Genomic DNA, 27,241 nt, shown 5'->3' on the forward strand with positions numbered 1-27,241 from the left:
TCCTCGTCAATTCTGGGGACATGAGAGTGAGCCGCGGCCTGGAGCCACTTGGACCAGCGGGAGCACTGTCACGTGATTATATACTCAATCCATGGATGGAATCCGTATGTAGTGCAATTAGAAGAGGCAATGCATTAACATTCTTCAGTGACATTGAACAGGTATCGCTACCGTGCAATTGTCACTAATAGAAATCGTCTGACCAGGTACATCCAGTCTTCAAGGCCAAATTTGGAGTTTCCAAGATTGCTGCCTATGTTACGCCTTAGGCAGCAAAGTGCACTAAGAAATGATTGGCTCGTTTACCCTATCCTGGCTCCCGCACAATGATTTTGACTGCTCCTTCCCAACTTGCAGCACCGATTTCGAGCACGACGATTCAACGACAAACTCGACCAGCTTCTTACGATGTCCGCCGTCTTAGAAGCCACCAGACCCGCGGGTCAAACCAAGACCTTCGGAAAGTCAACCAGAGAGGTTCCTCACCACTCTCAGAAGGCCCGCAAGTTTTATCCTGCGGACGACGAGGCCGTCGCAAGAAAGGTTTGTGCCCGTCACATCCAGAAAAAAGAGATTGGAAAGGGAAGGCTAGGGCGCAATTGTGATCTTCTCAGAGTTCTGCTGGACTCCGCGTTTGGAATTGGTGCCGGGTCGTTAGGAGATACTGGGAATGGGAACAATACGCACAATGGAAGGCTAATATGAAGAAACAGGTCCGCAAAACCATCCGAACCTCTTTTCCTCGCGCTTCCCTCACCCCTGGTACCATCCTCATCCTCCTCGCTGGCCGATTCCGTGGCAAGCGTGTTGTCCTCCTGAACACACTCGACCAAGGCGTTCTCCTCGTCACTGGCCCATTCAAGATCAACGGTGTCCCTCTCCGCAGAGTCAACGCCCGCTACGTTATCGCCACTTCCCAGAAGATTGATCTCGCCGGTGTCGACACAAAGAAGATTGAGGAGGCCTCCGACGCAAAGTACTTCGTGGCCGCCAAGGGTGAGAAGAAGAGTTCAGAGGACGCTTTCTTCGCACAGGGAGAGAAGGCAGAGGTATGGGATATCTAGCATTTTGGAAGGAGACAAACCGGACATGAACTAATAATGAGTAGAAGAAGAAGCCATCTACCAGCCGCGCCGCAGACCAGAAGTCCATCGACAAGGCTTTGTTGTCTACCATCAAGAAGGAGCCAATGCTCGCCGCATACCTCAGCAGCAGCTTCAGCTTGCGAAAGGGTGACCGGCCACACGAGATGGCTTGGTAAAGCAATCGTCTTTTTCGTGGGGGCAGGCAGGCAATCGTGGGTTAGACCATCGGATGTGGGTAGGGATTGACAAGTCGCATCGTGCATTTGGCCTTGGGGCAATGGTATTTGCTATGGGCGCTTTGTAATCAGATTTGCAATTACGAAACGACATCACAAAGCAAAAAAGACACAAAATGGGCATCAGGAGTTTCGAGTGATGGTATGTTTTGGGGTTTTGAGTGATCTAATGAACAGTTTGAAAATCACCCATACATTTCCTCTCGCATATTGCACAGTCCCACAACACGTCTACTAACGACCAGCAACGCGTCCCAACTTGTCAACATCAGCAAAGAAATTCATCACCATACTAAAAAGTAAGCAAGTCCCTTTTTACTCTTCTCCACCTCAGCACAAACCCTCCCCAAGCCCGATATGATGAAAGAATTTCGGATGTTAAATCATAATACCTCCGAGAGCGCAAACCCCATGTGGAGATTTTCCGTTGCCTTCCTTCTGATCCAAGCTACTTCTTCAAACACAACATTCAACCAAGTTGGGAGACAAGTTTACTGACTTTGGTTCTTATAGAATTCGATTCCGGATCGTGTGATTGATGACGTGATTGGAGGAGACTTGATAGGATGTTTGGAGTGAAGAGTGATTGATTTATGCTATGCTGTGCTTGGCCTCTGAGCATTTATTAGCTCGCCATAGCGGCCGTTGGAGCTGCAATGAAAGCTCCTTTCCTATCCCTCAATCAAATGACCATCTTCTCCACTATGCTGGTACACTTTCTGGTACACTCCTCCAGGCTCATGTGATGTGAAACATGTCTCATTCTCCATCATCAATCCCCATCATGATTGTCATGGCACTGCGTCGAAAGACCAAGCCACACACCGTAATGTTATCGATCCATTGCCTCTGCACATACATCTCTCTCCCCCGAAGCTGTCACTCTTTGCTCTGTGTTATTGTGGGACATGTAGTATGCAAACACGAGGGGGAAAATAGTATATGCCATTTCCACACGTCTTTGAATGTGGAAGTACTGACACGTCTGTCTATTGCGACGTAATACACAGGATTCTAAGCTCGTCATGGAGATGTCAACCCCTTCACAGCGGGCTGCAACGTCTAGATGGATGTGAATGTGGTTTGGTTGGCTCGTATGCATGGGTCAGACAGGGAAAAGAGGCATGTACGCGTTCATAAAGTGACAGGGCAAATACAGTACTTAATAGCATTTATTTATGATCGTTCTTCGTATATACGTATCGATCCATACCTATCTATGTTGCCTAGCTACTTACGCACTTGCTTCCTCAACTCAGAGCACTTTCACCCTTCCCCACCAACCTCATCCTCATCACACCACGCCACGCCTCCCTGCTCTTCCAATCTACAGACCTACGCACTAAAGATCTTATCCAAGTACCCATGCCACCTCGTCTTCGGCGGCCTCTCCACGTAATTCCTCGTGTACTCCTCAATTTCGTCTACCTCGGCAGTACGGAGTTGTACTTCATGAGGCTTGAGCCATTTGGTTTTCTTGGTGATCTTCCATGATATAAAAATGACGGGGAAGACACCGATCATCATGTAGGAGAAGAGGAAGTCAGGGACGTTCCAGAAGTCTGCGTGGCGTTAATAACGTTCGGGTTTTGTGGACTTGACGGGGGAAGGAAGTGGAGAAAAGAAGAAAGAGTCTTACCATCAATGAAAACAGTATATCCTCCAACGAAAGCCATAATTGTACACCCAGTAAACGCATACCAAGCGCTGAATGGTTGCCAAAAACTCTTATGGGGTAGGAGATTTCTATCGAAGCCCTGGGCATCACAAGCATTCTTCCACTTAATGAACGTGAATGCCATAACAGCGAAGTTGATCAGCTGGCTTGCAGTTACAAGCGAAACGAACCAACTCAGGACTTTAGCGGCGTTGTTAGACACCTGCAGGAAGGACAAGAGAGCAATAGCCAGAGTGACGCCAACACAGTAAATCGGGACGCCGCTCTTGGTGCACTTGGTCAGAATCTTAGGTGCTTTTCCTTCGAGTGCAAGACCGAAGAGTGATCGGGATGCGCAGTATACGTAACTGTTTCCAGCGGAGAAAGCAGATGCCAGAACCATAGCGTTGACGATATCTGGCAGGATTACGATCTTCAGCCTGTCCATGGCTACGACGTATGGCGATGCAGCAGCTCCAGGAAGGCCATTGACGAAAGCGTCTTTGAGGGTTTGATCGTTGTGTGGGACGAGGATACCGACTGCGAGACTGCCGAGGACGAAGAAAGCTGTCAGACGGTAGAAGACACCGTTGAAGGCTTTGGGCATAACTTTGCGAGGATTCTCAGCTTCGCCTGCGGCCATCGAGACGTAATCAGGACCAGCAATGGTGAACGACGCTTGGATGAGACACTGCAAGAAGCCTAGGAAACGACCTAGATTCCCTTCTCTGTACAATGCAGAAAAGGCCCCCGGATTTTTCCAGTACCGGAAGCCAAACCGATCGTTTATAGGATTTCCTCCCAACATCGTGATGAAGGTGAAGATGATAAGTCCGACAATGAGCAGCACTTTGCCAAGAGCCAACCAAAATTCACTCTCGCCGTACCACTGGACAGCAAATAGATTGATCACGCTAGGACGAGGTCAGACTCCATTCAAGATATTACCAGATTGGGAAAGCCGAGGAATACATACGCATATAGGACGATGATGATAGCAATTATCCCACCAACTGGAACAGCATCACTCCAGTACTGGATAATGACATTGCAAGCCACAATTTCAAAGGGCACCAAGGCAGCTTCGAAAATGAAGAAATTATACCCAGCTGCGACACCAAAAGCCTCGTCGACATAGCGGCCAGCAAAACGAATAAATGGCGAAGAAATTGGCAGATAAGTCACCATTTCGTTCATGCACTTGAGGAGGGGTTAGTTGCTTTGGGCTTGTTTGCATTGGGGAGGAGTTGCTTGGGGCAGGGTATGTGAGGATTTCACTAACGTTCGTGACGGCGAGGATGAAGGTACACCAGATTGTGAAGGCCAAGAACAAACTTCCAGGACCACCATTGAGCAGTCCCTTACCAATCTGCACGTAGAGAGCAGTTCCAATTGTGCCTCCGATACCGATAAGTTGGATATGTCTGGGTCTTAGCTGTCGGTGCGTTTGGTCTGATCTGACGGCATGTTGCGATAGGGAGTCTGAATCATATGGGATTTGGGCTTCTTCGTGGACCTCTTTTTTGTATCCGCCATCGTACTCTTTGTCTCGTTCGTGCATGACATAGTCTGCGCTCTGTAAGGCAGGATTCAATTAGCGATTGCTCGAATTCTAGCCCCGGTCCTTCATTGCTCAATTGCGAAGCAATTCGGGTGTCTTGGCCGAACTCGTTCTTGGTGTTTTTTGAGGGGAAAAGTGGGAGGAGAGAGGGGCACATACAGCAGAGCCAGGAACATCGATTCCAGATGAGGCCATAATGCTTTACAGATATCAATTGTATAGCAATGAATACTGAGTCCTTTCAATGCAAACAAGCCTCGCCAATCCACGCGGCAGCTCAGCGTCAAGCCACCCAAGAATAGCAGACAAGAGAAGGTCAAGAAAACTCAAGAGAAATCAGAGACAACTCAAGAGAACACCACATGAACAGAAGAGGAAAGCACGACCTTTAAGAGGAGGAGAAAAGGAAGCTGGAAGGACGATAGCACGCTCGCCAAGTTCTTGGAAGCTGGTACTGGAGACTGGTACTAGGTTGGCATTGCATTCCAGTGAGATCTGCTTGTGGGAGCTTGCGTCGCGGAGCTATCGCAAATTTTGAAGCGTCTTTCTCCAGCAAGCTTTGCAAATCCCTTCCTCTTTCTCCCCTCCTCGTTCGCTGCTGCCCCTCTGCCCCTCCCCCTCCCCCGGTCAATTTTCTGTTCCCCACCTTGGCAGAGACACCTCCAGTGGCCGATAAGAAGAGGGCCTGGAGGACAGGAAGAGTACGAGTACCTAGGATAGGGTCTGGGAGCGAGGAGACCCCATTCCCATTCCCATTCCCATCTGCCACTACTTGGCATTTTGCTTTTCAAGCGGAGAGGGAGAGGGAGAGGGAGAGGGCGTGCGAAAGCGAATTGATTTCGTGCCATTCAGTTCTCCAAAATTGCTTACATCTGTGGAGGTGGTGTAAATAATGGTCACGCGCCAAGGAAGATGTCGTGATTGGTGCTATTGTACCGAGGACGAGACTGGTTCCGCGTGCTTGGATGAGAAGGCTATCCAGGTGCCAACGCGCTTCTTGGACTTCTAGTTACGTCCAAGAAATCCAGCAGCCTTGTATTTCTCGACGGCGGGCCAGGCTAGGATAGATAGCCCTCTCGCTATCCGTCTAGCAAATCGGATATCGAGTTGCATGCTTGGTGCTGGGATGGGGTCGAGTTCGATTCGATCAGTCCGTCTGTCCCAGCTTCGGATGGACCATACATGTCGAGGTATGCTTTCTCGGTCCGCCTGTTCAACCATCTGTTTGGATGCACCTTCGAGCTGTGACTTCTGGGCTTCAGTAATTGGAAGTGAAAGGAGCTATTCCCGAAAGATCCTAATCAGTCGAGTTGACGAATTGTTCCCCTGAGGCCTGAGCATTGGCAACGGACACGCCGATAGCGATGGCATGTTACCCTTCTTATGCGCCGAACAGTCAATAACAACAATATAGACAAGGTCAAGGTCAAGGACAAGCAGAGGCTGTGAAGGAGCCTTGCTGCAGGTGCACAGTCCTTTACCGTGGTGCTGTACTTTTCCTGTGCCCTGTGCTAGAAGAACCAGGAAGATTTTGATGTGATGAGATGAATAATATACATGGAGTGAGCATGTATGGATGGCTTCATCTTGCATCGGCCCTTTCTAGAAAGTGCATAGAGACCCTGATCTACTCTGCTCGAGAGGTAAGGGTAGGTACCAAAAGCTGTTGCCTGATATCCTCAACCACATCTCCAAGCCTTCCGTACCAAAATGCATCAGCCATCAACAGCCTGTATGCAGCTAAGGTATTCAACGCCAGCACTCCACAGAACGTCGACCTCCACGCATCCCCTTCCAATCATACTCTCTCAAAAGAACGAGTTAATTATCCAACATCAAAAGCCCTCAAAGCCCTTCACCGTCCCCTCCTCTCAGCCACCACCACCACGGCAGCATCACAGCGGCCTCAAGCACCACAGCACACCACACATCATACACACTGCAGTCAGCCAGCCAAAAAAACGAGGCTACCAAACGCCACCATCAAGCTCCGAATCAACTGATAGTGGGGTCCAAAGAGAGAGAGAGAGAGAGAAAGAACCCTCCGTACCCCTCACCCAGCCAATCCTACCCTATCCAATGATCCCAATCCAATCCATACTCTCCAACCCACAGAATGCACTTTCTCGGCACCGCTGCCACAACATGTATGTCATCGGCGACCTCTCCTTCTGTCTCCAGGGTATCCTCGTATCATTTTGTTATGGAGGCTTTCAATCAATATACGCTGGTACGATTCGTCTGAGAGAGAAGGAAGAAAAAGACAGTAAATTACTCTTCATGGCGCATTGCGTCAAAACGCACAAAGGGCTAATGGAATGAGGATGTAAAAGCGGCAGTAGAAGTATATCGCCTGCCTCGGTAACTGTTGCCAAGCCAGAGAATGAAGAAGAAGCGCGAGATTTACAGATTATTGGCAGTTAAGCGCTGAGTCAAGAGCGCTAAAATGGCAAATTAGAGATCTAGAAAACTGTTACTGTGCTTTCTTCAGAGATTGTCAACGGAAACCTGCACTCTCCCGTCCCAGACAAGAAATCGAAGCGTCATGTGAGCTGCATCAGGTGACTTATCTTCAGAGCTGCGCCATATCAATGTATTCGCCACCTGTGGCTTAAAACCGCTTCTCCTCCTTCTTCTTCATCCCTTGCTCTTAAACTACACATACATACACGTTTAAGTCAAACCTGATTATCTTATCTAACTTAGTAAACTCATATCCTCTTAAAATGTCAGCTTTATACTAACTAAAGACTAAGCTCCCTTTTAACTCTACTACTAATACTGTTAGTCCGCAGACCTATACAGTAGAAGTGTAGAAGGCAATCAGAGTGTTGTGGGAGCACAAAGTCGACAAGTTACTAATGGAACAAACACAACGCCGATCACAGCATATGGCACAGCATGTTCAGCCGAAACACCCATCCACCTGTCCCCTTTCTTTTACCATTCCATTGGTACCCCTGCGCGAAACATTGCCACATTTCAAGTTCACTTTAAAGCATCCTCGTCTTTCTGTCCTTTCGGATGACACGACAGATGAGATGGGAGAGCTGAAGCACAACAGCTAACATCGCATTTGTCACCGTCTCGCCATCTTGCCTTCCCACAGGAAGCTGCATTCGTTTGCCTTTCATCTGGATTCCGTTTTGAAGCTACTGCTTTCACACCTTCCAAAGTGCAAATGTTCTGGGTCTGGCAGGTGCAGCTTCCAATACGCATCTTCGCAGATCCATTTTCCAGATTTCCTGACATTTTGTATCTTCCGCAAAAACACTATCGTTGTTACTTTGTTTCTCCCTGTGTAGCGAAGTACAGAATGCTCGCGATTCGGGCAGTTTGGTGCTATTTGATCGCACGAGGACTATGTAGCTGTGTGAGAGTGGGCTTTTTTGTTCCGTGTTGTCCTGCGATTACACATTTAGGTATTCAGATGTCATTCTGCCGCCACAAGTCTTTTTGGATAGCATCAGAGCCCAGTCACAGGTCGTCCTGGCCTGCCAGATCAAACTGAAGGCTGAAAACGTGAGAATAGTTTGTGTGGTTCTGTTGTTATTGCGCTGCAAAATACAAGGCGCTGTATATCACAATGTAAGTCGTTAAGGTCCTCTTGTGGGTGGCATATCATCTACTACTTGGTTTTCTTGACCAAGGTTGGCGCCTTCGCCTCTCCTCACCCCTCGCACTTGCGATCTTCTTGTTCACTTTAGAGTTCGGCTCCGCCTCGGTCTTGTCAGCCATGGCAAAGCATCCCACAAGCCCGGCAGCACTTCATAGACCATCATTGCCGAGATTATGTTCGAACTTCCAGCCATGACTTCAAGGAGTGAACCCGGTGGCCAAGAAACATTATCAATATAAACTTTGGGGATTAGGGTTTGGTATGGCCGTGGGAGAGAAGTGGAATGAATGTTTGGGTGTATGCCATTGTTTTTTATGAAATGTCTGAAACTGGGGCTAGCCGACGTTGAGCAGAGCAATATTTCCCAGGAACCAGCCCTCCAGATGCAGAAGCTATTTCATGTTATTGAACACGTTCTCAAGAGGAGAGTTCTCGAATAACAGAGTCCTGGACATTAAATAGTTATGAGATATGTCGGTGACTTTGTTCCGGGTCATGTGTTGTGAGATATAGTCTTGAGGGAAGCGAATTTGTGAAGTCAATAAACAGAAGAAACGATCGTTTCTCCAAGCCAATCCTGTAAAATTGAGAGCCGATATGAACACCAATTCAGAAACAGCATTAATGCTCAATCTATAAAGCAGACATGCCTTGTATGCCTCATCTCGTCTCCGCATCCTACTGATGATCGCCGAGAGTTGTGTTCTCTTGCGATTGTGGAGATGTTGCGCTGAATTTGATAGTGGCATGCGTCATGGTAGTGACCAAATCCTACATTGACAACTTGTCGCAGCGACGGTGGAAGACCACAGGACGTTGAATCTCCCAAGATGTCTGCGGAGCTTGTCCTAACTCTGGTCGAGAAATTGGGTCTTCCATGAAGAAACTTTACAATGTGCTGCGCTAACAGCTTCATGTGCTAGGAAGTACCGGAGAAAGGCGAGGGATCACGACTTGCTCCTGTAGCGAGAAAGATTAATACGTAAAGATGAAGACAGCGAGTGGATATTTGAGGAGGAGAACCACCCTCCTGCAATGCTCTCCCTCACTAAGCTCTGACTGGAGTTTCATGAAGTATCCACAAGACACAAGATACAGGCTTTGTAGCCCTCTGTAAATATTCCGGCTGCCTAGCATGGCTTAATGTCGAAGACAGAGCATTGGAGATCTTGATCTGGAGCACTCCAAACGCGGTGTTTCTCAACACTCTAGAATCATACGGGCATACACATGCACACTGTTCGAGTATCATGGCTCACTGGACTCTCTTGAGGTAGCGATGTTTGTCGCTGCTGAAGGTCTCGCAGAACGAATTAAACACTCTTTGGAGACATGAGCGAGGTGAGCCTCGAAGCTGTTTGGGTGGAAGTGCAGTGAAAAACTCCGAATAGTGAACCATCGAGAGCCTGTATCCAACCAAAACTGCTGCAACCCGCAAATTACCAGCTGAAATCTGCCTGTACTTGCTGGTCGAGCACAAGTCTTACTCTTGGAAAAGGAATTTCTATCTGCCAACATTCTTCAACTCTTATCGCCTACCTGTTTACAACACTCAAATCCACCAAAACCACAAATTCATCAAACCAGACCCCATTCCTCAAAGCATATTCAATACACCAGCTCTCTATCCCCCATACACAGAGGAAATTTCTCTCGAGCTGAACAGAGCTTACTCAGTAGCTGAGCCACGAACCCATGAGCTGAACACCCGCCGGCGGGTATAAGCTGACGCCTGAAGCTCTATCCACTCTAGTCATCAGCGCCGAGAACTTCTTCTCAAAGACATCTCGGAAACCTTGTGGACCTTGGCCATCTATCTTTCGTGGCGACGGTTGAGAGTGGATGGAGTGTACAAGGACTACTGACAACAGAAGGCAGCGGGATTCCGTTGATGATGTCGCCTCTGCTGAGAGGTGTGGAGAGTGGACTTGCACCTGCTGATGAAGCAGTGGGCTTGAGTGTGAGGTACGTGGTACTTTCGTTGATATTTCTGCTGACGGGGAGCAAATTGACGAGAGTTGGAATGAATTTCGAGATGCTAATCTGGAGAGCAGGGCTTCGGGATAGATTGATGGTATGATTCTGCAAGAGTGAGTCGAGAGTTCGGAAGATGAGGACTAGTAGGGTCATTCGTAGACTTAAAGAAGCTACGCTGAAGCAGAAAGAGCTCTTGCTAGGGATGTGTTTGTGGGAGGCAGAGGCAGAGAGAGATGTAAGTCTAGCATAATTCGTTGAGAAACATTGACTGACAAGCAACTCATTTTGCAGATTCCCAGAGCATTTACGATGTCTCCAAAGAACGATCGCCGACTCAGAATAACGGAGGAGTATCTCGTCACTTGCTTCCTCCTAATGACGAAGAGCACAACGATCGGATTCTCTCGTTGACTGCTCTCGCCTTCACATTTTCGACATCGCCCAACTACTGCCTATTGGCCGCCGATACCCTTTAGCGTCGCTTCTACAAAAAAGAGAAAGATAGAACGATGGAATGAAATCAAGATAAATAAGAGGAAGAGCCAGATTTGGATCCATACTCTATCGTGACGCTCAGCCCTCGAAGCTTCTCAACGACTGAATCCACGAGATCATCACTTGATACCGACGGATTGCAGAGTACAAACATTTCTTGCTATGCCCCAAATGGCCCCAAATGCTATTTTGCAACAGAAAAGATTGGACTACTGGCTACAAGGGGAAACCAAGCCAAGCTATCCGCAGCACACTCGATATCTGGGAATAGCTACAGCAGGAAGACTAATTTCTGAGCTGGCAAGCCCTCGATCCTGTGCCTCTCACATCCCCAATGTGATCCGGAACAACAACACAGCCGTGCCAGCGGAGTCCCCATCCTCCGTCAAATACTTTGCCACCACAATCTACAAACCGTCGTGCTGAAGTTCGCATTTCAGATCAATCCGTACTGCACACCTCATCGGGTCATCGAACCATCCGGGATAACCATGAACTCCGGCTCCCGACGGAACGCTCGGTAGAGGACAACAACACATGATGTTTAGTCCTCGTGGAACACTAATCCCGATCAACGCTCGGGATCAATTCCTCTTCCCGAATGAAGGGATAATGAAACGTTGTTGCAGATTCCCAGTTCAAGTCCTAGTCCTAGTCTCCCGCGGTGGCTGCCAAACCTGGAACTGCGGACACGGAGTCCGCACCCTTGCACATGAAGCTCCTCCATTATTGTGAATCACGCACGACTGACTCCACGAGCGGAAAGTTACAAGGTGGTGGCCGCTCCAGAACATTTATTCAAAAGAACCGTCCTCGTAACAGGCTACAAGCCAGCCAGCCTGCAACCTGTCCTTCTCCTCCCAGGACGAGAAAGACACGCAGTCGCAGTCGCAGATCTTAGATCTGGGGGAGCGTTTGATTGCTGGCATGGCTGCGCTGCGCCATTTTGCGATTTGACCTTTGATACGACAGACCCAATCAGCGTTCAGCATTCGCAAGGGTATGTTCACCTGCAGCGATCTCGATTGTTGGTGGAGTCCCCTTTTCTGCGGGTCGTGGCAGAATGGCACTTTGACAAGGGTCTCATGCGGCATCGAATTTGGGCTTCAATACTCCCGGCCTGCCGCCATTGAAGCGATATAAGCGCCCATATACCGATGGCCAATGCTGGCTGGAAATCTGTAAGGGGCCTGGCGAATGCGAACGCGAGGATAAAGGCAGATTAATCGTCTCCTGTAGTGCTTTGCAGCTTGGAGTCGAACAGGCATTATTAGGGCCAAGTGCCGATGAAGATACAAAAGTGCTCCTTACCAGATTTGAGATGGAGAACGCAAGACAAGAAGTTTGTGAATCTTTGACCGATGCAGAGATGAGCAACCAGACTGGTCTGCTCGTGAAATGAAAGCGGGTCAGTGTATTTTCTTCCAAGCGCAATAGTTGAGTGGTTGCAGCAATAGATACAGCATCGAGCGCCTCGAGTCATGTTGAGCCCTGATTATGAAAAGAAGGAAGTCATGTGCAGCATGCGAATTCGGCGAGTATCAAACGCTGGGCCTCCAAAGTACGTCCGTATTCTTGCCTGAATACAATATGTATCACAGGAGGATGGCCCATTGAAACTTAAACAGCTGTCCTCCTGCAGAAATATTGTGCCCGAGTTGCAAACTCATTTAGAGCCTGTAATTCGGCCCAATGGGGCCCCTTTCGTAAACTTCCTACTCTGTAGACGACAGCATAGCCAGAAAGTGGGCCAAAGGAACAGCCTGCGAGAACACCGACAGGAGGCACCAAGAATGCACTGTAAATTCGTATGCAGATCTGCACGCAACGTGTGACTGGCCGCAGCAAAGACTTGAAATACCCAGATACAAAAGTACGGTAGAGACGAGAGCTTGAGGAAGGACGTCGACTACATGCTGTGCCGCAGAACGTCCGAATCACTTGACGGGACATCCAATGCAGGATTCGTAGTGTTGATCCAGTCGAGACCCTAGACAGCGCATCATCGGTCGGTGTCTTTCGAATCCGACCTTGCATCCCCCCAACCGAGTATGCAATGCGAATTGGGGGCGAAGGGCCATGCTATGCTAGGACCAGGGGGACCGTGACACCATTTCAGGGTTTCTCTGCAAGGCTGGCTCGTGGAATGCGAGGCTGGGACCTGGGCCCTGGTGCGCACAAACACACGACCGGCACATTGGAAGGGACAAAGGCAGAACGGTTCGTATGAAAACATGAAACAACCTCCTGAACACACGACGATGGCTTGGGAGGCGTAAAGCCACGACGTGGGATCGTTCAAGTAAGTGGCATCCCCCATTCGGAAGAATGGAATGAAGCGAAGGAAGAATCTCAACGCATCAATTGCAAGCAGTGATTGTGATTGAGCACATTTCCGAAGTGCAGTGCGGGCGCAGTCTGTTGAAACAAAATTCAAGCCAGCTTTGACACTTACGATTGTCGTAATTTCGTGACGGCTCGCCAAATCAAAATATCTGTTTTTTCTTTGTTGTAGGGTGGGACTGACCGTCTGAAGTGGCAGCAGGATTCGGAGGCTTGTTACCGATTTCTTGAAGTGGCACAATGTGCCGCCAGACAGATCCATGGAAGTTCCAAGGAATACTAGTGTCTACAAGCAGCGCAGAAACGTGCGATTATTGGCACCAGCCATCGTCGTCAGGGGAGCAATGAAGCATTCGAGTGGCAGGCTCTCATTGGCTGCCAAGTACGAGTAGCGACTTAGCGACTTCGAGACATTGCGACTTGGGATCGTGGATCCACAACAAAGGGTAGGCTTCCAGGACAAGGTTCGACGATCCTGGATCGTGCCCACTTGAAATAGTATTCACCGAGAAATTCTATATGTTTTAAATCAAAAAAAGAAACCAGCTACCGGGAGCCAAGATCGGGTTCGGGTAGTCGAGATAGGAAAGAGGTCAATTTGACTAGCCTGAGGCGTAGGAGAAATATCATGCGTCGGGTTCGGGTGGGTGAGAGCTTTGCTGGACCCAGTAATTGCGGGCGCTGTGCCCTCTGTGGAACATAATGATGGAGACTACTCAGTGAGTTCATGGGAGAACAACAGACGAAGATCCACCTGGAAAATCTGGTGATGGGCAACGGCATTGAGGGGTTTAACGCCGCGAAGTCCACCGCTAAATTGAACATCGACACAAAACCCGCGGAGTTAAGCTTATACTACGGAGCTCAAGATCTTAGGACCAGAGCATATGAAAATAAAGTTTTCTGCTAGGTCCGTAGAGGAATGAAATACAGAGAGATCATCGTGGGGGCGGTTTTTCTTCAAATGCGATACTGGGACCCTGATAGGTCCCAGCAAAAGATACAGCCTCGAGCAAGTCATTGGTCCAAAATACGACAGACGAGTAGAGTGATAGCCTTGTGAAATGGAGAGGCGCAGATCTCGAGGTACGTACGTACTTGGCCTTGTCCTAAGGTTCTTAGCTAAGGCCCAGCAAAAGGCAGGATGGCCAACCCCAGCGACCGATAGTAGTCAGAACCTTACCATGAGCTCCTAGCCGCAAATAGTTAGGGGCGGCCGACCACCACTCACACACAAAGCATAGGAACTAGGTAGGGCTGAAGCAAGCATGGTGGCTGGCAATTGCTGTTAATTGTCCATAAAGGGCTAGCCTAAAGAGCCTGCACGCACCATTCGAGAAAGACAGGCCCGCTTTGGACGATTGCTTCCGAAGCACAGATCCATCCGCTCGTCTGGCAGGGATCCCGGTACCCCGGAACCTTGCCCATCACCGCCGGTGCCAGTGCTTGCTTGGGGATACCGGATCGCGAAATTGAAAGTCTCAATGGATCTGGGGAGGTAAGTGGCCAGCGAGGACTTTCCACCATCGCACCAAGACGGTTATTTTTTTCCGGTCGGCAGACTACCCTGTGCTGTTTTCCACCTCATCGAGATCATCCACGGCGGTGAGTGCCAGCTGCGCGTTTGAAGCAGAAATCCTGGTCCCATATTAGACGCCGACTTCTGTGTATACCCGGCCGGACACACTAAAGATCCCTGGTGCTGTTCCACTCCGTTTGTCGTTTTCTCGGCCAATCACCTTAAGCGAACTTCTTCTTGCAGCAGCCATCGATGCGCCACCCCTGGAATCTCAGCCTTATGATTCACCCGCCATTGCGGAGGTCCCGACCTTCAACACCACAGAGATGACAGCCTTTCACTGGCTGTTGAGCCTGAACTCTGGAAATCTGCCGATTTTGCGGCGGTGAGTCTCCAAAACACTATATCCGCTGTCACGTTGCGTACATGTAGCAATGCTGCAGAATGAGAGGCTAAATTCAAGGTGGAGAGCTTGCTGCATGTGAATGAATGTCTTCACAGCCACACTGCTATACAACCATTGTGGCCGGTGACGCATCGTGCTGTAATTCTTTCGAACAATATACTTCCTGCCTGAGCCTCAGGCATAGCGAGCCCTTGTGTCGCCCCGGCCCTCACTTCGACGCCTGGAAAATTTGGTACTAATATCTCTCGTGATTTGGACCAATCAGAATCTTTGTTGTGATCTTCAAGCATTCTGGGGCTGAGACAGCTCGCCAGCTATCAGCTATCTCTAGTGCATTGACGTGCTGGCACCACTTGCGTACAGTGCGTTGAGTTGTAGATACGTCCATCTTAGGGGTCATGTTAGGAGGTATCGAGGTGTCCAATGGCAACGAGGCTGTCGTTTAGAGATCTCTGGGCACCAGCATTTAGTAACCCATGCAATGCCTGAAAATGCTTCCTTTCACCTTACCGATATGGCCGGCACTAACGCTCTGGAAAATGTGATAGGAAGGCGAAGAACGAATGGAAGGTCGTTATGAGGACTTCTGTGAGCTGCAAGTCCAACGTTTTGTGATCTGATTCATGTCTCAGCACTGACTGAATCTATCCGCGCGAAATTTGTTCCGTCGGTTGAACATGCCCGTGGAAGATCGAATAGTAAACACACTTTTGGCAAAAATGTTCCTTTAGGGTCCTGGACCCAAAAGTGGGAGGTGCAGTGATCTCATCACCCTCGGACAATTTCTCCTATCAAACGAGATCTTTATGACCTTGACTTCCCCTTGGACGTCAAAGTCTTCGAGTGAACAGGTTTTGCCGGACAATGACTTCATCATTTGAGTATTTCCGTCCTCAACACCTGTGTGAATCGCTTGAAGAACTTTAAAAAGCCCTCAGTCCGATGTACGTACATTGCGTACTCCATGTGAGTCTTTGTTCAGCTTCATGGCGCTTAAGCTGCAAAACAACAATCTGGCAGACGTAGCAAGCGCCTGCGTGAGCCATCAACTAACCTCGTAAGCGAAGGCCATTCAGCATCCAGGCACTCAGCCCTTCACAGACCCACAGCTATGTTCTTGGAACACAGCCGTCAGAGCGGGGGTCGTCAGCACCTTATCTGCCCCTGACAAGACATGACATGACTGGGACCAGACTGGACATGAACAAGCCCAAGTGTTAAGCAAGGTGCTCAGAAAAGAGACAAAGAAAGTCTGTGATAGACACTTCTACTCTTGCTTCATTATTACAGGAAGCTGAGGACCCGAACCCGAGCGGCACAAAACAACGCATCGAAAGGGAGTCCTCAAAACAAGGATGAGTGGGCGACAGGAAGGGCATGGGGGAGGTGCCCTGTAGAATGTACGGGCGGGAGGTAGGCGGAAAGAGCATTCGCTGAACCTGGGCGCTGGGTGCCAGTCGTGTCGTGTCAAGTGTGATAAAGGGGCGCCAAGCCATCTTCAGTAGGATGTCATAGAACCTCATACCCACCTGTCGGCTCGTAAGATGAATCAGCGTCTGATCCGCCATTGTGATATTGAAGAAAAGTTTCTGCAATTTCCGCTCCTCGTCCTGGGCATGAAATGAAACTTCTGAACCGTTGAGAATTCAACACATCTGCATTACTATCCGTTCTTGGGCTGGACCTAATCTGGCCCTGGGCTGCAGGTTGCAGTGTAGTGGCGGATGGGCGGTTTATTCTCCGTGGAGAGCTGGACTGGTCCTGAAAGCTGTGATTGCGTGATGGGGTCTTCTAGCTGTCATGGCTGAAGCTTGGTGCTGGCGGGGGCAAGCTGTTCGTTCCAGATCAAAGAGAGATACATGCCTCTGGAGCATTTGATAGGCCATGAAGACTAGTATCAATCACCACAAGGAACAACGCCAGGCACAGATGAGCTCTGCTTGACATGAAGAGGTCGATAAGGAATGAGGTCTCCTCCGCTGCCTCGAAGTACTTCAATCCTTCTCGTCTGTTGCTAAGAATGGCGTGGCGAGAGCCGGTAGTAGCGATCATGCGTTAGAAACATACTCGTAGAGCATGCTTTGAGAAGATACGTGATGCTATTCAAAGGACATGACAAATTTAAGCGGGTAATTGAACGTGATGGGCTGACGCTCAGGGGCAAACACTCGCCCAAGTCCCAAGAGTACAATCGGATTTTAGCTCTACCAACCCACTGGGAGATGACAATTGTTCCCAATAGCCGACCATCACATCAATGGAGAGAAAAGTTGGCTCACCGCAAGAGCCTTAAGCGCAGTCTCACGTCGCATTGCCCACGACGGGATCGACAAAGAGCCTTTGGGCTTAATTGACCATCCAGAATCGACATGACTTGGCGAGGCACCACGAAGCACCAACGAGAATCATGAAACTTCCATTGTGATGCATGAAGCTTCTGTGGTACGAAGTGCGGAGTTCTGACAAACGACGGAGAAGGGAAATCGTGATCCCTGAAGCTGAACATGCCCAAAGACGAATTCTTGGAACAGATGATGATGTTCCGCACCCTTTGCGGGAACACAAGACACCGGGTAGGGCTGAGTATCGTGGGTGGTAACAATTTCGATCGAAGCTCATGCAGCGGTGCCAATGCTGCCTGGCTGGTGCCATGCCATGCGCGTGGTTGCTATTCGGGCCGTGATCGTGGTGGTGTAAATGAAGCTCGAGGAGACGTGGAGGAGAGGGGAACCTGTCGTCGCCATGCCCGACCCTCCACGAGGTCCTCACCGCACGCTCAGATGTCACACCCGATCTAAAATACGACAGACTCGCTGTGAGTGGTCAGAATACCTTGTTCGTACGTCCTGCAGGGTCAAGATCGCGGTGAAGCTCTTGAGTGGGTTCGCTCGCGAAATCGTGCAGATGGGTTGCAGACGGATGGTGGTCCTTGGTCTTTGGTCCTTGGGGAGATGCCTGATGCCATCCCTGTCCGCCCAGGAGTCTAGCGATTAGCAAGCGGATCCCCCAAAATAAAATTATTACAAAGCACGTGGGTTTAGAGTGCGAGCACAGGCAAGAGGCAAGAGGCAAGAGGCAAGAGGCAAGAGGCAAGAGACCAGGGACGGTACCTAAGGTACCTGAAGAATGCTACCTCACAGCCTGTGACCTCTGTGCGCTTGATCGTGGAGAGGCTGGGTACAGTGGGTTCACCTTGTAGATTGATACCCATTACCCAGGGAGAAGAACGAGACGGCGAAGACCAACTGTGAATAACGAGAAGCGAACACCTGTAAAGTCCCTGGCTTCGGGACGGCAAGACTGCCAGGTTGAATCGCTGCTTGCCGTTCACTCATCTGGGATGCTGGTGCATGCTGTGTGCTTTGATATTGTCGCCATCAATGATCTATAAGTTGTAATCTTCAACCTTCGACTGTAGAATTTGTAATTATCAAGCATCAAATTCCGTACACCCTCAACTACCAAGCGAGCATAGCGAGGCTCTCCCCCGCCCATTCTTGCAGCCTCCACAGCACGACATGACTCCGATTAATAATTAGATTGGCCATCTTTCTTGTGCTCCGTAAATTGTTGCGTTAGAATGTGACTTGCGATATTGCAGCTAAAGCAACAGCGGAGATTCTTGCAGTCAGTCTAGATTTGACACCGAGTTGAGGTCAAATTAGGAAAACAATGGCCCCTCTGGTGTATCCTGTCTTCTCATTGGCACGGTCGTGCTCAAAGCTCCAGTGCGGGGCCCCTTTTCCAGGTTCTGTGCAGCCAAGCCTTTTCACTTGCTCCTCCATTTCACTACCTACCCTTACCTTACCTTACCTTACCTTACCTTCACTCACCACCCAACCCGCTAAGTATCCGGAAGGCAATCCATGGGGCCATACAATGCCTTAGGTAAATTTACCATACCATACTCTAGTACCCGAATCACTAAATGATGGTTACTGTACTCGATAAAGGAGTGAGTGAGTGATCTCGTGCAGGATCACTCACCAAAGCAGACGATGGACATGAGCCTCTTTCAATCCACTCTCTGCCTCCACTTTCCGAGCTGTGGAGCTCGTCGTAATTCCAGCCTGTTGAAGCGGAAGCGAAACTCAAATCTCTTTCTCAACCCCATTTTGAGCTTTCAGGATCCCCAAGGATCTCCAAACCTGTCGCGCTCGCACTGCGGCGAGGCCTGTGATTGCTCCACCGTCCGATGACGATCAGGGTGTAACTCCCAAAGCAGAACAGCACATCCCCATTTCCATCCCCTACAGAGGGTCCTTGCAGTGATGATTTGGTATTGCTGGGCTGGAGGTGCGAGATGCGAGATGGGACCAGGAGCGAGTGATGAGCCCTGGGCCCTGTATCTGTTCTAACTTAACTGTATATCCGGCATTAGACGATTTTGATGCCTCAATTAGTGTGATTGGCGGCGCCATCCCGAGAAGCCATTTCCGCAAGACATCAAGGGAGGTTAGGTTGCCCACTACTGTACTATGCTGAGTTGCAACGTCCAGCGTCGACTCATCAGAGCACCAGCGTCATCAGAGGAGTGTATTGTACGTAGAATACGTGGTGTATGCCTCTCTGGAACAGCTAGAGGCTCCCGCCACATTGCTCCTCCACCACTCCTCTCTCCTCCTCCTGCTGCCATTAATAATTAACGGCCATTCTGTCGAAAAAGCTTGGCTGTCATAGGGCTTCCCGCATAGCCTATCTGGATTCGCTGGAGTAGCGCGGTTCTATTTGAAGCGCTGCGCTGGGAATGGGAATAGGTGGTGAAATCGCTTCCAGTGCCTATGACAGCAATTGGTGCCGCCTTACGAGCAGACGGGCTAAGGGGAAAGGCCCGTCTATTCTTAAATGCTGCTAATTAGCCAACAATAGAAACCCGCTCGTCGAACGGGTCAAAGGTGCAGTGAATTTACGAGCTAGGCCCTAAGGAGCCTGGGACGCAGTGGCTGCAGTGCCCCCGGCTCTTGCAGAAAGTCGGCCCCGGCAGCATGGCTTGCATGCAGGCAGGGAAGCATCAGGGATGCATCAGAGCAGAGCAGAGCATCAGAGAGAGAGATGCAACGCAACGCAACGCAACGGTCGAAGGCGGCCGGGGCTGCCACACCTCCTTGCCAGAGTGCCAGCCCTGTTGCTCCCCCTGGTCTTCCCTGTCCATCACCATGCCCGGGTCCCTGTCCCCGGTTGGAGCTGAGCTGGACCGTGTAGGGATTAGCAGGACATGGCTGTGGTAAAGTCCGTATGCCTGCGGCGGAGGATGTGTGGTGCCGCATTCACATATATACTTGAGGAGGAACCCCCAATTGAGACGCCTTGAATCCAGCCCTACAGTCAAACAAGTCTTCGTTCAACTGTGCAACATACGTCCATACTTCTCGAAGACTTGACTTCTCTTACACTTTGTATCTTATACAAAAGCAACCAGAGTTGACCAAAGTCAACAAACATCTCCACCATGTCCAGACAAGCATACTCATACTCGACCGCTCCGGCGACGAGGCATATCACTGGCCACGGCACAAGCAGTGCTTTCAGCAGTTCAGCAAACCCAGATGAAGACTGGACTAAGATCTCCGACTTGGCCGAGCGGAGGAGAATCCAAAACAGAATTGCTCAGCGCAACTATCGTGAGCACTTCCAAGATACTTCTTTGCTAGAGCTGTAACTGACTTACTTTCAGGCAAGAAGCTAAAGAGACGTCTCGAAGACCTCGAGAGACGCGCCGGATCTTCTTCAGCCTCGCCTCCTCAGATCCACGCTGAGCTCCAACAACAGCAACAGCACCAACGAGTTGAGAAGAACGTCCAGCAACAGTACAGGAGAAGCCCAGAAATCATGCAACGCCAGCCATCTCCCAGACTTTTGCACAATCAGTACACCCCACCAATGGAGGACAACCTCATGTTTTCTCATGGCTTTGAGCGCGAGGGATCCAGAACACCTCCTCTTTTCGCATACCATTCATATCCAGCACCAGAAGAGATCGTCTATCCGCCATACCCGCAATCACAGCCATACCGCCCAGTTTCAACTTCGGAATACTCGGATTACCCCGCACCAGTTCCAGTCACTCTTCCCTCCATGATGCATTTCCACGAAGCTATCAAGCGCGAAGACGACACAATGAGCCCATTCAATATGACCTATCAAGGTCTCCCAGCCATTGATATCCAAGGACAATACAGCTACGAAGACTCAAATCCTCATGTAAGTAGCTTCAGAGCACATCGGGAACATGTATCAGTGCTAACAAAACAGCTGCAGACACCCCCTCTTTCTCATTCCTACGAGCATTCAACAACCTGTTCCGAGTCAGGATACAACTACCCCTCAACCCCTCTCTCGATGCCTCCGTCCCCACGACTCCTGTCCCAGATATGAGGGTTCGGAAGGGAAAAACAAATAATGACATTTTCTTATTTGGGGCAGAAGGATACCACAAACAGAGTTCGAAGCGCTCGACACTCATTCTAGAGGATGGGACTTGATGATTGAGATTGGATATGAACTGGATATTGAAGAAAAGGAATTGGAAAGCATGGCCGTCTGGTGTTTGGGACATCTTTTTTTTGCTACTACTACGTTCTTGTGTTTTTTGTTCCCTCTTTGTGGTAACTGTACATACCCCCGCATTGAGCCTGGGGTGGACACACTCGTCTTCTAGCAGTTACTTCCGGTACTTTACTGAATCGCGGTGGTGGAACGAATCCAAAAAATTGAATACTACCAAATCTTCTCTCCCCGAGTCCGTACTATCGCAACCATTATCGTGATGAAACACAAAACCCAAACATGAGAATTAAAAAAGTTAAAACTTCCACAAATCCCGCAACCATCTCCAGCCTTTCCGGCACTCGCTGGGAAGCTGGAGCCCTGTTGACAGCCTGGTCGCCCATGCTAAGGTAGGAAGCAAGTCGCAGCCTTGCCTTCCGTCGCGTTCTCTGGCTCAGGGGGGTTAACTTGCGTCACCAGCACCCAAGACCCCGACCGACGCGAATCCGCAATTCTTTATCCTCCGAGCACCGCGCACAAAGGTTCTCGTCTACTCGTCACATCCAGGGCGGAGGAAAGTTACCTCCCCTCGTGCTTTGGGATCCTGAGTGTTCCTGACACCAGAGAAGTGATCGTCGCCTGCCTATCAGTGTATTTGGCATGCATTTACAATCGCAACAAGGGGAGCGCCTTGTACGTCAGTGAACACGAATTTGAAGACCTTCTGACTGGAATCACACGCATGCATGCTTGCTGTGCGAGGCATCCGAACGTCCCTGGTTCGATGCTGCGCGCGCGCCCTGCCCACAACAAGGTCTGTACGGAGTTACAGTAACAGAGTTGTAAGGTATGTAAGGTAGCGTGAGTGTGGCGGGGTCGTGATGGAATCCGCCCGCGCTCCGCTACAACCATGGCCCATGGCCACACCCACACGCAGTTCGGCGGAGTACATCCGGACATAAGTTTATGGAATTCAACTCGTGCTTCGTGGTCCTTGGTTGCGGGATTGGGTACGCTACTTGTCGTATCTCCGAACCACACACAGATGCAGGTAGATGGATGTCTGGTCTAGAGCGCGAAAGAAGTGAGGGAGAGAATACGGAGCTCCTCTCGTCTCCTACAGGAGCAGCATAGCCAGGGCACGCTCAGTTTTTGCACTGGAATTTCACGTAAATGTCCATGAATACTGATGCAATGCTGCATGACCCTGCCTCCAATGGGATTTTGGAAATGCAGAACTGCGACTTGTATCTCGGTGACTTTCTACTAGGTACTGCTTGTTCGTAAAATGGCTAACGGTGACAGGTTAGCGTTGCGCTTCCTTTGTTTTTTTTTTGAATGACAACTTAGCTACATACCTCTCAAAGTGTTCCTCAAATTAGGATTCCAATCTAGCATTGTGCCACACCAGTCTTAAAGGAGGCAACAATATGCCAGTCCCCCACTAGAAGCCGAACGCGAAAGTATAAAAAGGAATGGATTGTTACTTCAGAGTAGTGAACCCTAGATGGGATGAACATTCCATACGCCAAGGAACGAAGTTGTAGACTTCAACTAGTCTAGCTTCGCCAATTACTGGAACGTTTGATATCTTCCTACTTGACCTCTATAACGTCAAACAACATGTTAAACTGGATTTTTAAAATGAACAACTAACTGCCGAAAAGGTCATATCCAGTTTCCTCCTCCCCGTCTGGGGTCTCGCCAGTCCCCAGATTTGGACACAGCATTCTGACCTGAGTCATGTCATCTCATCACTTAAATGGGACTTCGTCGACCAGCCAAATTAGGTACAATATCTTCACAGGTATTTTGCACAGCCATCTAGCCCAGAATTCTAGATGTCTTGTCTCATATCTTCATGGATTTCTACGTACCTTACTCACCGGAAAAAACTCCAAGATCTTTAATATCATCCTATGCATAGACCCGCAACTCCCATCGTCCTCGCCTCGTGCGTACGGGCAAGGTATTTGCTTTTGACGTCCCAGAAGAAGTCGCCCGGGATATCGGGTATCGTATTTTCTCCCAATAACCTTCCGGATTTCCAGTCGTCGTGTGAATGAAACAAGAGCGCGGCAAAAGATCGACACTGCAGAGATTCTCTATTCAAGCCCCGCTCCCCCCCCCTTATCGTCTGTTTCCTAGATAATGTACAAGGACTGCGTGATTTTCATGGATACTTACGGCCGGAAGTAAGTAGATACACAAGCCAATCCCAGTCACAGGCGCTTAGGTGAACGAATACCAGTGCGTGAGATGCGAGAGGCGAGAGGCGAGGTAGGAGATGCATTAGTAGGTATCTTGGCTTGTCTCTTGGCGAGCTACCTACAGGAGAATCCCAGAAGGCGTTGTGTTGCGTGAGGTGAACGGCGGGGCATTTCACCTAGAGAGGACGAAGAAGACGGGAAAGGCGAAATGAAACCTGGACAATGGTACTTAAGTTCGTCTTGGCTTTCAAACACCGAGAATTGTCTTTAAGTGCAAGTCGAGACCGAGCCTTGCGAGTTTGCCACGTTGTAAATAGTCCTCGGTAACGTTGACAAGTAGTGATAGGAGCAGCAAAGAGAAGCAGTGATGTGAAGCGCAGGTTGTCTTTCTTCTTGTGCCTGGTCACGAAGTATCGAATCAAGAATCTCAAGAAGCTGGGAATTCCTGTGCAAACAGAAAGAAGGTAAGTTGCCGTGCCAACAGACCTACTCAAGGCTCGATCTTGCCACCCTGCCATGAAGCCTCTTCGTCCTTTTCACAGTAGCCCATCCACACCTCTGAGCGGAACTCCGTCATTCACACTCGACTCACAGGTGGCAAAGTGCAGGTTGGCGCGCTGCAGATGTATCTCGGATACTGCTTTGTAAGAATTGCAACAGAACAGAAAAATTTAGCAGACACCATGGAAGGTATGTCTACCATTCGTGACGAGTGAGTTGAATCGTAGGACATTGTGATATCAGCTAGCTAGCTACTAGATGATCGGTCGTGAGAGAGGGAAGAAGGAGTACGGGCTTGTCTCATATACTCGCACGCGTATCGTATTTTCGAAGCTTGACTTCCTTGAACGTGGGCAAATTGTCTTTGTCAATTGAAGACCTCGCATCCGTGTTGTACGACTTGGGGCTGGAAGAGTCGACATCAGTTTGGGTAAAATGATCAGGTCTTGGACTTGAGAGACTGACCATCTCTCCAGTAACTGCAGGAGGTCTTACAAGCAGACAACAAATGCCTTGAAAGAAAACCGAAACACCCAATTCAATTATACATGCATGCTGAGTATCTAGAGCCGTATGCAACACGCATCAACCAACGCCTCGCCTCATGTACTCCCAACCCTATTCTTTGTTATGATACAACTGAACCAATTTACTCTCTTTTCATCTAACACCATGTAAACACCGGGTTTTTACTCTTCACGGTCTCCAGCCGCTCTACAATAACCTTCCGCTGATTGCCTTCCATTCCTTCTGCAGCCGCATACCCCAGATCGCCTTCCAGATCGTCATCGTACAACACCGGTCCTCTTCGGCTACGGTTGGTGAAAGAAAATCGTCTCTCCCGGGTGGCGACTGGTGATCTCGGTGGTCCATCGTAGCTCATCCGGGCTCGAGAATGGTTGTATATTGGACGGTCTGAGAATTTGACCTGACTGTTCTTACGGCTATCTGCTTGAATGGTAGAATCTGCAGCTGGAGGTGATGAGATCTCCTGGCTTGCTCTCGGACTTGAGAGACTGAAACGATTGGGATTTGGCAGCTCTGTCGATGGACTTGCAAGACCGAGGCCAAGTAGGTCGGCAGGTGGTGGTGCTGAGGAGTTGGCTGCGCTGATATCCATCTCTTCAGTCTCGTGGAGATCTTTGTTCAGCCCCAGATCATGTCTCCTCCGCATTTCTGCAGACGGGACACGCAGGGGTACTGCAACTGGGATATCCACAAGGTCATCCCAGACACAGACACGAGCTCTCCTGGTCAACTCAAGGGGTCCATGATCAGCCAGTTTGAGGGTTTCGACAACATTCCATGCTTGCCCTTTCATGACTGCAATTTGCCTCGCGAACATCCTCTCTTGGAAGTCGGCATCCTGACTGAAGACTTTCCTCAGTTCTAGTTGAGTCTCGCTCCACCATTGTTTGGAGGTCAAAAGTGGTAGGAAGTGATCCCTAGTCTTCTGAGAGAACGGCTGGCCAATAAGTGATACTGGCAAGAAGAGCCAACCAAATGGAAAACTTCTCCACGCATCTGGATGTTTCCACGGCCAGGAAAGACTGTTATCAATGGCGCCAATGGACATTGTTGGGCCGCCAACCTTCGAAGGAGTTGCAGATCTGCTAGTAGCTTCCATGGGCTGCTGAACACGATATGGATGAGCCCCCAAATTGTCCGCCGATACCAATCGCGGTGAACGCTCCTCCTCCCGAGGATTCATCTGAACAGGCTCGGACACAATAGAGACATCCTGGGTCTCCCAATCCACCTTTATCATCCAGTTGTCTAATCCTCTATCCGTGTTCCGCATAATGTAATCCAAAATGACTAACTTCTCGAGCTCTTCCCTAAAAGACTGTTGAAGTGTGTCTGTCCAAATGAAACGTCTATTCTGTCCATCTAAAGGAGGTGTAGGGTTGTTCTCTGTTTCATCATCTTCGTCGTCTGACCTAGCGCCATTAGGTCTACAAGTCTCTCTCCATGCTTTGTTCTTTCTCCTTGGAGCATCTGAAGGTCTGTAGCCTGCACTGAGATGATCCGGCCAGGGATTCTCTCGCAAGAAAATATTCGCATCCTTGAAACCCTTCAAGAATACCTGAAAACTGCCAACCTTCGGCGGAAATGCCTTCTTCTTTCTGTAGAAATTCCGCCGATCCCAAAAGTCGTAATGGAATGATTTCGAGGAGAGATGTACAATGTCTGTGTAAGGGACGAGATTCGTCCGCAGCCGGCAGTCCAGTGTATATGCAGCAGCTTCGGAGACGTAGCTGAGATTGGGAATAAGGCACGCTCTGCCGAAGAAGCATGGAAACAGATTCCTATGAATCCATTTGTTCCATTTAGGATTGCCCGCCGCATATGGTTCCTCGTCCTTGGGCTTGAAGACACCAACAACCTTACCATCACTGTTCCGCGCGAAGTAGCTCCCGGAACTACCCTGTGTAATCATCTTGGGATGCATTCCCTGCTCAATGGCAATTCGAACACTCTCCACGACTTCCTCGAACTCCGCTTTCGTCATCCTCCCATTATCAGCATCGGAGGCCAGTGTTTCGGCCGTCGCAGGCCGTATGCCATCTGGAGCCTGAAAAACAGAATGGTGTATCTCCAGCTTCTCTTCTTCTTCCGTTTTGCCCTTGACCTTATTGATCTTAAACTTCGAAGCTATTTCATCCGCCCATCGTTCCAGCCTTGCATTGATAGCCTTGATATCTACGCCCGAGGAATTGCTCCGCATGCGTCTCCGATTTCGAGGTCTGCGTGAGGTAGTCGGAGAGTTCGCTCCATCTGTGTACATGCCACCATGGGCGCGGGGTTGTGTGATGGATGCAAAGCGTGGTGCGCCTGCTGGTTGGAGGGAGGCATAGCTGTTTGCCAGATCATCATTTTCTGAGTCCGATTCTTCGGCCTGGGCTATTCGAGCGTAGCCCGTTGTTGCGGGTCGATCCCTAGGCATGTTGGATCATCTACCTTTCTATTGGCATGGTGTTCAGGAGAATGTGTTGTAGTTATTTTGTTCGACTTATAGGCAGGTTCTAGGGATAACACGGTCTTTCAACATCGCGCGTCAGAGGTCGGGCGGACCCATGCAATTCGTCCCGACTGGCCCAATGCAACACTTAATCAGGCCGCACGACTCAAGCAATTCACACGCG

At 49.6% G+C, this 27,241-nt stretch overlaps 7 protein-coding genes across 8 annotated transcripts; 3 read left to right on the top strand and 4 right to left on the bottom strand.

Moving 5' to 3' along the window:
• Positions 1-359: 359 nt before the first annotated feature.
• ONS95_000831 (uncharacterized protein) lies at positions 360-2,026 on the top strand. Of its 2 annotated transcripts, XM_058494005.1 has the most exons (4): positions 360-543; positions 714-1,049; positions 1,109-1,620; positions 1,835-2,026. In XM_058494005.1, the coding sequence occupies exons 1-3, from the start codon at positions 409-411 to the stop codon at positions 1,259-1,261; spliced, it is 624 nt and encodes a 207-aa protein (XP_058364207.1). In that variant the 5' UTR covers positions 360-408; the 3' UTR covers positions 1,262-1,620; positions 1,835-2,026. The 2 variants fall into 2 exon arrangements, with proteins under 2 accessions (XP_058364207.1, XP_058364208.1); XM_058494006.1 differs by having other exon boundaries at positions 1,109-2,026.
• On the bottom strand, positions 2,021-4,689 carry ONS95_000832 (uncharacterized protein). The gene is made up of 3 exons (XM_058494007.1): positions 3,955-4,689; positions 2,961-3,892; positions 2,021-2,883 (listed from the first exon to the last, which is right to left on the bottom strand). Exons 1-3 carry the CDS (start codon positions 4,173-4,175, stop codon positions 2,657-2,659), a joined length of 1,380 nt encoding a protein of 459 aa, XP_058364209.1. The 5' UTR covers positions 4,176-4,689; the 3' UTR covers positions 2,021-2,656.
• A 3,861-nt stretch (positions 4,690-8,550) lies between these two features.
• Positions 8,551-8,907, bottom strand: ONS95_000833 (uncharacterized protein; the record flags this gene model as incomplete). The annotated part of the gene is made up of 1 exon (XM_058494008.1): positions 8,551-8,907. One exon carries the CDS (start codon positions 8,905-8,907, stop codon positions 8,551-8,553), a length of 357 nt encoding a protein of 118 aa, XP_058364210.1.
• Positions 8,908-10,234: 1,327 nt separating this feature from the next.
• ONS95_000834 (uncharacterized protein) lies at positions 10,235-10,611 on the top strand (the record flags this gene model as incomplete). Its single annotated transcript, XM_058494009.1, has 3 exons — positions 10,235-10,248; positions 10,324-10,370; positions 10,427-10,611. The coding sequence occupies 3 exons, from the start codon at positions 10,235-10,237 to the stop codon at positions 10,609-10,611; spliced, it is 246 nt and encodes an 81-aa protein (XP_058364211.1).
• An 813-nt stretch (positions 10,612-11,424) lies between these two features.
• ONS95_000835 (uncharacterized protein) lies at positions 11,425-11,724 on the bottom strand (the record flags this gene model as incomplete). Its single annotated transcript, XM_058494010.1, has 1 exon — positions 11,425-11,724. One exon carries the CDS (start codon positions 11,722-11,724, stop codon positions 11,425-11,427), a length of 300 nt encoding a protein of 99 aa, XP_058364212.1.
• An 8,623-nt stretch (positions 11,725-20,347) lies between these two features.
• Positions 20,348-21,273, top strand: ONS95_000836 (uncharacterized protein; the record flags this gene model as incomplete). Its single annotated transcript, XM_058494011.1, has 3 exons — positions 20,348-20,519; positions 20,573-21,099; positions 21,157-21,273. The coding sequence occupies 3 exons, from the start codon at positions 20,348-20,350 to the stop codon at positions 21,271-21,273; spliced, it is 816 nt and encodes a 271-aa protein (XP_058364213.1).
• A 269-nt stretch (positions 21,274-21,542) lies between these two features.
• LSB6 (phosphatidyl inositol kinase) lies at positions 21,543-27,109 on the bottom strand. Its single transcript, XM_058494012.1, has 3 exons — positions 23,262-27,109; positions 22,743-22,990; positions 21,543-22,676 (listed from the first exon to the last, which is right to left on the bottom strand). The coding sequence occupies exon 1, from the start codon at positions 27,040-27,042 to the stop codon at positions 24,760-24,762; it is 2,283 nt and encodes a 760-aa protein (XP_058364214.1). The 5' UTR covers positions 27,043-27,109; the 3' UTR covers positions 21,543-22,676; positions 22,743-22,990; positions 23,262-24,759.
• Positions 27,110-27,241: the final 132 nt, after the last annotated feature.

The sequence above is a fragment of the Cadophora gregata genome (assembly GCF_030347475.1).
Source record: "Cadophora gregata isolate MNR1 chromosome Unknown scaffold_1, whole genome shotgun sequence".
Classification (NCBI taxonomy): domain Eukaryota; kingdom Fungi; phylum Ascomycota; class Leotiomycetes; order Helotiales; family Ploettnerulaceae; genus Cadophora; species Cadophora gregata.

Coding starts and splice junctions, on each gene's coding strand:
- ONS95_000831 (XM_058494006.1), top strand. CDS start 409: ATGTCCGCCGTCTTAGAAGCCACCAGACCCGCGGGTCAAACCAAGACC. Junction 544..713: donor ACGAGGCCGTCGCAAGAAAG/GTTTGTGCCCGT, acceptor ATGAAGAAACAG/GTCCGCAAAACCATCCGAAC. Junction 1,050..1,108: donor CACAGGGAGAGAAGGCAGAG/GTATGGGATATC, acceptor AATAATGAGTAG/AAGAAGAAGCCATCTACCAG.
- ONS95_000832 (XM_058494007.1), bottom strand. CDS start 4,175: ATGAACGAAATGGTGACTTATCTGCCAATTTCTTCGCCATTTATTCGT. Junction 3,893..3,954: donor ATCATCATCGTCCTATATGC/GTATGTATTCCT, acceptor ACCTCGTCCTAG/CGTGATCAATCTATTTGCTG. Junction 2,884..2,960: donor ATATACTGTTTTCATTGATG/GTAAGACTCTTT, acceptor AACGCCACGCAG/ACTTCTGGAACGTCCCTGAC.
- LSB6 (XM_058494012.1), bottom strand. CDS start 27,042: ATGCCTAGGGATCGACCCGCAACAACGGGCTACGCTCGAATAGCCCAG.